The sequence below is a fragment of the Panthera uncia genome, chromosome E1 (assembly GCF_023721935.1).
Source record: "Panthera uncia isolate 11264 chromosome E1, Puncia_PCG_1.0, whole genome shotgun sequence".
Lineage (NCBI taxonomy): Eukaryota > Metazoa > Chordata > Mammalia > Carnivora > Felidae > Panthera > Panthera uncia.
The window spans coordinates 32064314-32077339 of record NC_064814.1 but is presented as its reverse complement, the minus strand read 5'-3'; the positions used below and the strand labels follow the sequence as shown (position 1 = coordinate 32077339).

At 36.2% G+C, this 13026-nt stretch overlaps 1 protein-coding gene across 12 annotated transcripts in view; it reads left to right on the top strand.

Annotated features, from left to right (window-relative positions):
* Nucleotides 1-13026, top strand: part of TRIM37 (tripartite motif containing 37) — a 145842-nt gene that overhangs the window by 24350 nt on the left and 108466 nt on the right. For all 12 annotated transcript variants that reach the window (XM_049637772.1, XM_049637778.1, XM_049637779.1 and 9 more), the window contains 2 exons: nucleotides 2938-3061; nucleotides 4422-4489. In XM_049637772.1, the coding sequence (XP_049493729.1) occupies nucleotides 2938-3061; nucleotides 4422-4489 (192 nt within the window). The remainder of the gene's footprint in view (nucleotides 1-2937; nucleotides 3062-4421; nucleotides 4490-13026) is intronic.

Here is a 13026-nt window from a genome sequence, read left to right as displayed (position 1 = left end):
CACTCCTTTATTTTTTTATTTTTATGTATTTATTTAATTTTATTTTTTAATTTAAATCCAAGGTAGTTAACATACAGTGTAATAATGATTTTAGGAATAGAATTTAGTGATTCATCACTAAATGTACATATAATATCCAGTGCTCATCCCAACAAGTGCTCTCAATGCCCATCGCCCATGTAGCCCTTCCCCCCACCCAACTCCTTGCCAGCCACCCTCTGTTCTCTGGATTTAAGAGTCTCTTATTGTTTGTCTCCCTCTTTGTTTTTATCTTATTTTTCTTCACTTTCCCTTTTTTGTTTCTTAAATTGCACATTGAGTGAAATCATATGGTATTTGTCTTTCTCTGACTGACTTATTTTGCTTAGCATAATACCCTCCATTTCCACCCATGTTGTTGCAAATGGCAAGATTTCATTCTTTTTCATCATTGAGCAATATTCCATTGTTATATATATGTGTGTATGTACACACATACACCACATCTTCTTTTTTTTTTTTTTTTTTTAAAATTTTTTTTTTTTTTTTTCAACGTTTTTTATTTATTTTTTTTGGGACAGAGAGAGACAGAGCATGAACGGGGGAGGGGCAGAGAGAGAGGGAAACACAGAATTGGAAACAGGCTCCAGGCTCCGAGCCATCAGCCCAGAGCCTGACGCGGGGCTCGAACTCACGGACCGCGAGATCGTGACCTGGCTGAAGTCGGACGCTTAACCGACTGCGCCACCCAGGCGCCCCCACCACATCTTCTTTATCCATCCATCAGTCTGTGGACATTTAGGCTCTTCCCATACTTTGGCTGTTGTTGATAGCGCTGCTATAAACATTGGGGTGCATGTGTCCCTTCAAATCAGCATTTTTTATCCTCTGGATAAATACCTAGTAGTGCAACTCCTGGGTTGTAGGGTAGTTCTATTTTTAATTTTTTGAGGAACGTCCATACTGTTTTCCAGAGTGGCTGCACCAGTTTGCATTCCCAACAGTGCAAAAGGGTTCCCCTTTCTCCACATCCTCACCAACATCTTTGTTGCCTGAATTGTTCACTTTAGCCACTCTGACCAGTGTGAGGTGGTATCTCATTGTGGTTATGATTTGTATTTCCCTGATGGTATGTGATGTTGAACATCTTTTCATGTGTCTGTTAGCCATCTGGATGTTAGCCACTTATTTGGAAAAGTGTCTATTCATGTCTTTTGCCCATTTCTTCAGTAGATTATTTGTTTTTTGGGTATTGAGTTCTTCATGGGTTTTGGATACTCTTTATCAGATGTGTCATTTGCAAATATCTTCTCCCATTTTGTAGGCTGCCTTTTAGTTTTTTTGGTTGTTTCCTTCACCGTGCAGAAGCTTTTTATCTTGATGAAGTCCCAATAGTTCACTTTTGCTTTTGTTTCCCTTGATTCTAAAGATGTGACTAGTAAGAAGTTGCTATGGCCAAGGTCAAAGAGGTTGCTGCCTGCCTTCTCTAGGATTTTAATGGCTTCTTGTCTTACGTTTAGGTCTTTAATCCATTTTTAGTTTATTTTTGTGTATGGTGTAGGAAATTGGTCCAGGTTTATTCTTCTGCATGTTGCTATCCAGTTTTCCCAATACCTTTGCTGAAGAGACTTCTTTCCATTGGATATTCTTTACTACTTTGTCAAAGATTAGTTGGCCATATGTTTATGGGTCCATTTCTGGGTTCTCTATTCTGTTCACTGATCTGTGTGTCTGTTTTTGTGCCAGTACCGTACTGTCTTGATGATTACAGCTTTGTAATGTAGCTTGAGGTCTGGAATTGGGATGCCTCCAGCTTTGGTTCTCTTTTCTTTTTTTTCTTTTTAATTTTTTTTGTTTTAATTTTTTCTTTTTAAGTTTATTTATTTTGAGAGAGAGCATGAGCAGGGGAGGGGCAGAGAGAGAATCCCAAGCAGGATACATGCCATCCATGCCCGATGTGGATGTGGGGCTTGAACCCACAAATCGTGAGATATGTCCTAAGCTGAAATCAGGGGCCAGATGCTTAACCACCTGAGTCACTCAGGCGCCCCTGGATTTCTTTTTCTACATTACTTTGGCTATTCAGGGTCTTTTCTGGTTCCATACAAATTTTAGAATTATTTGTTCTAGCTCTGTGAATAATGCTGGTATTAATTTGATAGGGATTGCATTGAATATGTAGATTGCTTTGGGTAGTGTCGACATTTTAACAATATTTGTTCTTCCAATCCATGAGCATGGAATGTTTTTCCATTTCTTTGTGTCTTCAATTTCTTTCATAAACTCTCTGTACTTTTTAGTGCATAGATCTTTCACTTTGGTTAGGTTTATTCCTATGTATTTTATGGTTTTTGGTGCAATTGTAAATGGGATTGATTCCTTGATTTCTCTTTCTGCTGCTTCATTATTGGTGTATAGAAATGCAGCCGATTTGTGTACATTGATTTTATATCCTGCAACTTTGCTGAATTCATGGGTCAGTTTTAGCAGTTTTTTGGTAGAGTCTGTTGGGTGTTCCAGTCATGTTGTCTGTGAAGTGTGAGAGTTTGACTTCCTCCTTGCAGATTTGGATGCCTTTTATTTCTTTTTGTTGTTTGATTGCTGAGGCTGTCTAACACTATGTTGAATAACACTGGTGAGAGTGGATATCCCTGTCGTGTTCCTGAACTTTGGGGGAAAGGTCTGTTTTTCTCAAGGATGGTATTAATTGTGGGTTTTTCATATATGGCCTTTATGATCTCGAGGTATGTTCATTCTGTCTCTACTTTCTTGAGGATTTTTATCAGGAAAGTATGTTGTATTTTGTCAAAATTAAATGAACATTTTTAAAAAAATATTATTGGCTTACATAAAAGAGGAAATCAACTGACTTTAAGAATAATTGCAGTGATTGCATTAATGTATGTTTGCTTCTATTTTAAAAATTCTTCAAATTTTTTTTACTTGTTCACCTTCTAGGAAAGAAATGTAGAAGCTGTACGAAATGCAAAAGATGAGCGTGTTCGGGAAATTAGGAATGCAGTGGAGATGATGATTGCACGATTAGACACACAGCTGAAGAATAAGCTTATAACACTAATGGGTGAGTGGTTTTCTATGCTGTTGGGATATTTGATGCTTTGAACCAATCTAGAAAGAATCAAATAGGCTAGGGAGGAAAAGATTGGTTTCAAAAATAAAAGTTCTACTTATTAAATGTCCCTTTATCAAATAATATTATACCTAATTAATATAACTCCTGCTAACCTCTTGGGTATGTATGTTTCTAGAAATGGCCTGATTTGGCAAGCATGCCTGCCTTTCATCATCTTTTTTTTCCCCCCAACATGTAAAGTGGTTTCTTCTTTTTCTTTTTTATTTCTACCTTTTTTTAAAGTTTTTTCTTTTTTTTTTCGTACTTTTTTAATAGTAATTCTATAATGATAATTCATTTATTCTTGTGTGTTTCCAGCTTCTTAAGACTGTTCCTGTCTGGGCATTGTTTTTTGTTTTCACAGGTTTTTATGTTTAAAGAACATATCTTTTGCTGACATGTAATGTAACATCTGGCCAACTTAACTATATTCTTCTTTTTAAGCCACAGTTAAATTTTGCAGGGGGGAATTACTTCAGAAGAGTTGATTGAGTAAAAAATTTACTTTGCTAGATCTTTTATATTCCTTTAGAAGAAACAATAACCTTAATGTCTTTCCAGAGTATAGTATTATGTATTCTTTTATGAATTTAATTGACCTTAATTGCAGTTTGTCTAGAACTATAGTTATGGTTGATTCTGAAATCCCCTTGTGAAAGCTACTACAATATTAGATTGAACCTTTTTCTTTTTTTTTTTTTTTTTAAGTGTTTACTTATTTTAGAGAGTATGTGCACGAGCAGGGGAGGGGCAGAGGGAGAGGGAGAGAGAAGCCCAAGCAGGCTCCGCACTATTAGTGCAGAGCCCAATGCAGGACTTGTTCCCACAACTGTGAGATCATGACGTGAGCCAGAATCAAGAGTGAGATGCTCAACCAACTGAGTCACCCAGGTACCCCTAAGTGGAACCTTTTAAAGTTCTGGTGAGGGGCGCCTGGGTGGCTCAGTCGGTTGAGCGTCCGACTTCAGCTCAGGTCACGATCTCGCGGTCCGTGAGTTCGAGCCCCGCGTCAGGCTCTGGGCTGATGGCTCAGAGCCTGGAGCCTGCTTCCGATTCTATGTCTCCCTCTCTCTCTGCCCCTCGCCCATTCATGCTCTGTCTCTCTCTGTCTCAAAAATAAATAAATGTTAAAAAAAAATTAAAAAATAAATAAATAAATAAATAAATAAAATAAAGTTCTGGTGAAATTTTTTAGGGTAGCTATATTGAAGTTTCACATAATTGAAATTGATTCTTTGTTATTGACTATGTTCAGTGAAAGTTAATTTTATTCTTAAACCAGTGTTGGTGTTTTGCTGTTTTTAAATAGGTCAGAAGACCTCTCTAACACAAGAAACAGAGCTGTTGGAATCCCTACTTCAGGAGGTAGAGCACCAGGTGATGAAATAATAAATGAAATTTAATAAAATCTATCCACAGGCTTTAAAAATTATTTATTATGGCTTTAGTTTGCATTTGTCTTATAACTAATGTTGTTAAGCATCCTTTCGTGAACCTACTTGCCATCCCTTTATCTTCTTTATTGAAGTGTCTTTTGAGGTCATAGCTAAGAAATTTTTACCTAATGCAGCATTGCAAAAAGTTTTTCTTAATGTTTTCTTGCAGAGGTTTTGTAGTTTTTGGTTTTATATTTAGGTTTATGGTTGTCTTTGAATTTTATGTTATTATTATTTTTTTTAATGTTTATTTATTTATTTTGAGAGAAAGGCAGGGACTCCCTGAGAGGAAGAGAGGGAATCCCAAGTAGGCTCCACACTGTCAGTGCAGAGCCTGACATGGGTCTCGATCTCATGAACCATGAGATTATCACCTGAACGGAAACCAAGAGTTGGACGCTTAACCAACTGAGCCATCCAGGCACGCTATTGTGTTTTTTTAATGTGAGGTGTGGATCCAATGTAGTTTTTTGCTTTTGTTATTTGTTTATGGCTGTTTTTTCTAGCACCATTTGTTGAAGACCAGCCTTTCTGCACTGAATTGTCCTTGTATCTTTTTTTTTTTTTTTAATTTTTTTTTTTTTAATTTTTTTTTTATTTTTTTAACATTTTTTATTTATTTTTGGGACAGAGAGAGACAGAGCATGAACGGGGGAGGGGCAGAGAGAGAGGGAGACACAGAATCGGAAACAGGCTCCAGGCTCCGAGCCATCAGCCCAGAGCCTGACGCGGGGCTCGAACTCACGGACCGCGAGATCGTGACCCGGCTGAAGTCGGACGCTTAACCGACTGCGCCACCCAGGCGCCCCTGTCCTTGTATCTTTTTAAAAAACTAGTTGTCCATATATACATTGGTTTATTTTTAGACTCTGTTCTGTTCCACTGATTTATTTTTATGCCAATACCACACTATTTTTCATTACTGTCGCTTTATTTATTTATTTTTTTGTCATTCTATGGCCAAATCTGGTCACCAAGGTTGTTTTATTTGACTCATATGTTAACACATATATTTTTAAAACAGACATTTTAAAGCAGATGATTTTACATGAAAACCTAGATTCCTAACTAAATTTGAATGAAATCAACTTAGATCAAATATTTGATTATGAAAAAAAATTAAAGTACTAGAAGAAAACATGAATTGATATTTGTATACTCTTGGGACTATCAAATGGCTTTCTAATAAATACCTGAAGTCCAAAGGTCATAAACCTTTGGCAAAAGAATTATAAACATCTATATGGCAGAGAGCGTGACAGAAAGAGATAAGAGGAGAAGGAGGAGAAAGAAATGGAGGAAGAAAGAGCAGGAGGAGGAGGAGAAGAAAAATTTGTCAAAAGACAAATTAGGAAACCAAATTTGTAATATATATATAGTAGACAAATGCTAAAATATCCCTAATATCTGTGAACTTCATCAAAATTAATAAGAAAATTACTAAATTACCATTAGAAAAAGAAGATAGAATTGGGAATTCACAGAAAAAATATAAGTGGCCAAATAAATAAATGAAAAGATGCTTAGTAACTTAACAGTTAAATAAAAAATAATAAGATACAATTCACTCATCACACTGGCAAATGTTAAAAAGATTAATAATACCCAGTATTGGCAAAAATATGAAGGGAATAGACACTTTTGTACAGTGATGGGTCAGAAATAGAAAACACAGGGTATTTGACATTAGTCCTTAAAAATTTAAATATGCCTTTCCTTTGACTTGCACAGTTGCACTTCTACATTTATTTTATACACATTGAAAAATGTTTACATAAAAATGTTTATTGTAGAATATTTGTTATAATGAAAAATTTAAAACTAATTTAAATGTCCAAATCAATAGAAATATTAGATAAATTGTAGATTCAGACAATGTAACACCAAGAACTCCCAGGAAAAAATAAAGACATTAAAAAATTTATGTAACATATTATTAGATGAAAAGTGTGTGTGTACCTAATGATCTTATTTAAAATTTTGTTTTAATGTTTATTTTTGAGAGAGAGAGAGAGAGAGTGAGTCTGCGCGGGGGAGGGGCAGAGAGAGAGGAAGGCACAGAATCTGAAGCAGGCTCCAGGCTCTGAGCTGTTAGCACAGAGCCCGATGTGGGGCTCAAACTCACGAACTATGAGATCATGGCCTGAGCTGAAGTTGGATGCTTAACCGACTGAGCCACCGAGGTACCCCTATAATGATCTTATTTTAAAAGAATTATATGTGGGAGAAATCCCGGAAAGTATACACAAACTATTAATAGCTATCTTCTCTGGTGGGATTATTTTATACATTTCTCTGTTCAGTTTTTAACTAGAGTTTATTTCTTCTGTAAACTTTGCTCACCTGGGGAAAAAAAAAGCTATATAGATATTTTATGTTTCCTTTAGTATCTGCTTTCTCCTTATTTCTTTCTAGGAAACTAGTATCTTGGGCTATCTGAAGAAGAGATTTTTTTATTTTCTCTAATTCCCCCTCCATCCAAGGACCCCATGCACTTAACACATTTACAATCGAGAAAATAAATGGGAAGAGGCTGTCTCCAGTCCTATATGCTCAATCTTTACTTAGGCTTAAGAAGAATACAGTTTAGTAGTGTGTACTTCAGAGACCAGGACAGTGCATGTGTGCAGCCATGGGCAAACTGTTTCATTCAGTTTCCCTCTCCATAAACCAGTCACAATAATATCTAATTATTAGAATGGCTATAGGGATTGAATGAGAATATAAATGCCTGGCATATGGTAATTACTTGCTAAGTAGTTATCACTATTTTTTTTTAATTTTTAATTTTATTTATTTTTTTAAAAATTTACATCCAAATTAGTTCAACCATGATTTCAGGAATAGATTCCTTAGTGCCCCTTACCCATTTAGCCCATCCCCCTTCCCACAACCCCTCCTGTAACCCTGTTTGTTCTCCATATTTATGAGTCTCTTATGTTTTGTCCCTCTCCCTGTTTTTATATTATTTTTGTTTCCCTTCCCTTATGTTCATCTGTTTTGTCTCTTAAAGTCCTCATATGAGTGAAGTCATATGATACTTGTCTTTCTCTGACTAATTTCACTTAGCATAATACCCTCCAGTTCATCCATGAAGCTGCAAATGGCAAGACTTCATTCTTTTTGATTGTCGAGTAATACTCCATTGTATATGTATATATACACCACATCTTTATCCATCCATCCATCCATCGATGGACATTAGGGCTCTTTTCATACTTTGGCTCTTGTTGATAGTGCTGCTATAAACATTGGGGTGCATGTGTCCCTTGGAAACAGCATACCTGTATCCCTTGGATAAATACCTACTAGTGCAATTGCTGGGTTGTAGGGTAGTTCTATTTTTAGTTTTTTGAGGAAATCTCCATACTGTTTTCAACAGTGGCTGCACCAGCTTGCATTCCCATCATTACTGCAGCTTTATAATAAAAGTGTTAACTCTCCAACTTCACTCTTCTCTTTTTTAGAGTTGTTTTAGCTATTCCAGGTCCTTTGCATTTCTATATGAATTTTAGCATCAGCTTATTAATTTCTTTTTTTATTATTGTTTATTTATTTTGAGAGAGAATGCGTTATGTTTATTTATTTTTAGAGAAAAAGAGAGCCCACATGTGCGAGCCGGGGAGAGGCAGGGAGAGAGGGACGGAGAGAATCCCAATCCCAATCTGTGACAACAGTGGGAAGTCTAACTCAGGGCTTGATCCTGAGAACCATGAGATCACATCCTGAGCCGAGATCAAGAGTCAGATGTTCAACCAGCTGAGCCACCCAGGTGCCCCATCAGCTTGTTAACTTCTACCACAAAGAGTTTTGGGGTTTTATTTAAATTGCGTTGGATCTATAAATTAGGTAGATGTGACATCTTAATATTGAATCTTTGTTCATGAAGACTCTTTATTTAGGTCTTTTATAATTTCTCTCAGCAGTGTTTTGTAGTTTTCAGGATAGAAGTTTTTCACATCTTATGTCTGATTTATTCAGTATTTCAGAATTCTTAATGTTATAGTAAATAGTGTTTTAAAAATTTTTTCATTTCTGATTTTTTGTGCTTATACAGTTGGTTTTTGTATATTAGTCTTTTTTTTTTTTTTAACGTTTATTTATTTTTGAGAGACAGAGGGAGACACATTGTGAGTGGGGGAGGAGCAGAGAGAGAGGGAAACACAGAATCGGAAGCAGGCTCCAGGCTCTGAGCTGTCAGCACTGAGCCTGATGAGGGGCTCGAACTCACGAACCCTGAGATCATGACCTGAGCTGAAGTTGGCTGCTCAACTGACTGAGCCACTCAGGCGCCCCTGTATATTGGTCTTGTATGCTTCAATCTTGCTAGATTTAGTTTAGTTCTAGTAACTATTTTGTAGATTTCTGGGTTTGCCTGCAGATAATCCTGTTATCTCTGAATACACACAATTTTCTTTTTGATCTGCTTTTTATGCAGTTCTGTCAGGATTTTACTGACCAGAACTTCTAGTATAATGTTGATTTAAGTATGATGTTAGCTGAATGTTTAATGTAGATATTCTTTATCAGGTTTTGGAATTCTGTTTCTATTTGATGAGAATTTTCATTAGGAATGAATGTTGGATTTTGTCAAATTCTTTTTCTACATGTATCAAAGTTTATATGGTTTTCCTTTTTCTTAATATGGATTATTACTATTTTTAGTATTAAATGAACTTTGTACTTCTGGGTTAAAAACCTTGGTTTGGTCAATGTACTGTCCTTTTAATGAATTATTGGATTTGATTAGAAAAGATTTTGTGTATAATTTTTGCATTTTTATGCCTCAGAGATACTAGATGATAGTTTTCTTCTCTCAGAGTATCTTGTCTGGTATTGTTATTAGAGTAATGATGGTCTCAAAGAATTTTAAAGTATGCCCTCTTCAGTTTTCTGGAATAAGTTCTGTAGAGTTGGTGTTCCTTTAGAAGTTTGATAGAATTCACCAGTGAAGACATTTGGTCCTTGTTTTCTTTTTTTTATTGGGTTCGTCTCCCCGCACCCACTTCCCGCCAACCCTCCCCGCTCACTCCTCCCACCACCACCCCGGGGCCTTCTTTGTGGAGTGGTTTTCAACTACAAATTCAATTCCTTTAATAGACATAGAGCAGTTTATATTACTTATTTCTTGAGTAGGCTTTGGTGGTTTCGGTCTTTAAGGAATTATTTCATTTGAGTTTGCCAGATTTATTGGCACATAGTTCTTAATATTCACTTATCCTTTTTTTTTTTTAATTTGTTTTTATTTTAGAGCTCATGAGCAGGGGAGAGGGCTAGAGGTAGAAAGAGAATCTTATTCAGACCCCATGCTCAGCGTGGATAGAGCGTGACATGGGGCCCTATCCCTCGACCCTGAGATCATGACCTGAGCAGAAATCAAGAGTCGGCTATCCACCTGACAGAGCCACCCAGGCACCCCCTCTTGTTATCCTTTTAAATTTGTAGAATGCAGTGATATTACCTCTCTTTTTCCTGGTATTGGTAGTTTGTGTCTTTTTTGCCTGATCAGTTTGGCTAGAGGATATCTATTTTTCCTGATGTTTTCAAAGAACCTGGCTTTTTGTTTTTCTCTGTTGTCTTTGTTTTCTATTTCCTTGATCTTTGTTTTGATCTAATTGTTTTCTTTCTTTTGCTTAGTTTGAGTTTAATTTGTTCTTTTTCTGAAATCTTAAGATGGAACCTGGGGTTAGGAATCTGAGACATTTCTGTTCAAAATATTTTCTTCCTTTGTGAGTTATTCTTTGAGCCATGTTAGTTAGTTTCCAAATGTTTGGTTTTTTTCTGATTGCAGTGTCTTGAGATCAGGTTGGTTGGTGATGTTGTTCAAGTCTACTATATTGTAGATTTTCTTTCTACCTGTTTGATTATTGAGAGAGGGTTGTTGACATTTTCAGCAATAATTGTGTATTTATTTGTCTTTTCTTCTGGCAGTTCAGTCGGTTTTTGCTTCATGTATTTTGAAGCCATACTATTAAGGCCCTAAATGCCTAGGATTGTTACATCCTCTTAATTGTTTCCAACATCACTATAAAATGCCTTTTTTTTTTTTAGTTTATTTATTTGAAAGAGAGAGATGGAGAGAGAGGGAGAGAGAAAGGGAATCCAAGCAGGCTCTGCACTGTCAGCCCAGAGCCGGACATGGGCTTGATCTCATGAACCATGAGATCATGACCTGAACCTAAATCAAGGGTCAGATACTTAACTGACTGAGCCACCCTGAAGGCATCCCTGAAATGACTTTATCATAAATTTTTTGCTTTGAAATCTATTTAAGAAAGCCACATCATCTTCCTTTTAACTCATGTTACCATGACATATCTTATTCTGTCTTTTTATTTTTAATATATTTGTTTTTAAATATTTAAAGTCTCTGTCTTAAAGGCTGCATGCAGTTGGATCTAATGTTTTAATCTGATTGAACAATCTTCGACTTTTTTTTTTTTTTTTTTTTTTTTTTTTAAGTAGGCTCAGGCTCCATGCTCAGCATGAAGCTCAATACAGGGCTTGAATTGAGTAATTTTTTTCTGGATTTTGAGTATTATTGTCAGTGAATGACACTAATATCAGTAATAAAAAAATAAATGTAAAGGATTAATTTGAATTAAAAAAATCACATAATGATCTACTTAATAAGAGATAGATCTAGAGAATGGTGAGGAATTTAAAATGGGGAAAAAAACATTACTAGTGATAAAAAGGACTACTGACAAAGAGGGAACTGTCTATCTTAAGAATAAGAAGAGGGGCACCTGAATAGCTCAGTTGGTTAAGCATCCGACTTCGGCTCAGGTCATGATCTCATGGTTTATGGGTTTGAGCCACACATCAGGCTCTGTGCTGACAGCTCAGTTCCTGGAGTCTGCTTTGGATTCTGTGTCTCCCTCTCTCTCTGCCCTTCCCCCACTTATGCTCTGTCTCTCTCTCTCAAAAATAAATAAAACCTAAAAAATTTTTAAAAAAGAGTATGAAGATAGGACAGTTATGATTTCGTATTCTAGGATAAACTCAGAATGTAGAAAGCAGAGAATTAAATGATTTTGATAAAATCACTATAGTGAGTTTTTAAATACTTAATAAACTGATAGCACCAACTAAAAGAAGTTTGTAAGAATACAGGGTATTTGAAAAAAAATAAATTAAGATGCTTTATCTAAAAGGTATGTGGAAAAAAAATAAAAGGTATATAGGGAGCCCTGCATCCCCAAATGAAGAATACATGCTCTGTTTCAGTTCATATGAAACTGCTCCAGGGTGCCTGGGTGGTTCAGTTGTTTAATTGTCTGACTCTTGATTTCAGCTCAGGTCATGATCTCACGGTTCATGGGATCGAGCCCCTCATTGGGCTCTGCACTGACAGCACAGAGCCTGCTTGGGATTCTCTCTCTCCCTGTCTCTGCTCCCCACCCCCCCCCATGTGCACGTGCTCTCTCTCTCTCTCTCTCTCTCAAAATAAATAAACATTTTTTAAAAATCCATAAAAAGGAGTTTACAAAATTATTTGCAAACCCAGTATTAAAAAAATCATTTTGCAGTGCCTGGGTGGCTTGTCTGTCCAACTCTTGGTTTTGGCCAAGGTCATGATCTCACAATTTTGTGGGTTCAAGCCCCACATCGGGCTCTGCAGTGACAGTGTGGAGCCTCCTTGGGATTGTGTGTCTCTCTCTGCCTGTTTCTGTCTCTCTCAAAATAAATAAATAAACTTAAGAAAAAAAAGTTTCAATACCTAGCCAAGTACTTAGTTATATAGAAGTCTGAAGAAATTTCAGAAACTTATGTAAAGAACATGTTCTGTGACCACAGTATAGTTAAGGTAGACATCAAAAACCAACATTATTTTAAAAATCATATGTATTCAAATATACATTGAAATATTTTAAATATCTACATTGTTCTTGAGCTTAAGAGGAATTGCGATTGAAATGATAAATTATTGGGGTGCCTGGGTGGCTCAGTCAATTGAGTCTGACTTTGGCTCAGGTCATGACCTCATGGTTTATGAGTTTGAGCCCCACATCGCTCTCTCTGCTGTCAGCACAGAGCCAGCTTCAGATCCTCTGTCCCCTCCTACCCTCTACCCCACCCCTGCGTGTGGGCTCGCTTGCTCTCTCTCAAATAAACATTTAAGAAAATTTCTAAGAAAATAAAAAAATGATAAATTATTAAAATACCAGACTTCGCTAATGGATATTTAGAAGAAGACATAGTCTAAAGTGCAATTTAAGAAAATTATGAATGAATGGTGTTCAACTAAAGAGGCTAATAAAGGAACAATAGTGTAGAAGCATAAAATGGAAAGAAATCATGAAGATAGTGATGTAATTCACAAAAAAGAGAGCCATGAAATAGTTGGGAGTATCAGCATACCCAATATTGGATCTTTGAAAAGCATGCATTAAATAGAAGATAATTCTAGCATGGTTATCAAGAAAAATGAAGGAAGTGTTCAGTATTGTATTGGGAAGAAGAATTGGGATATAA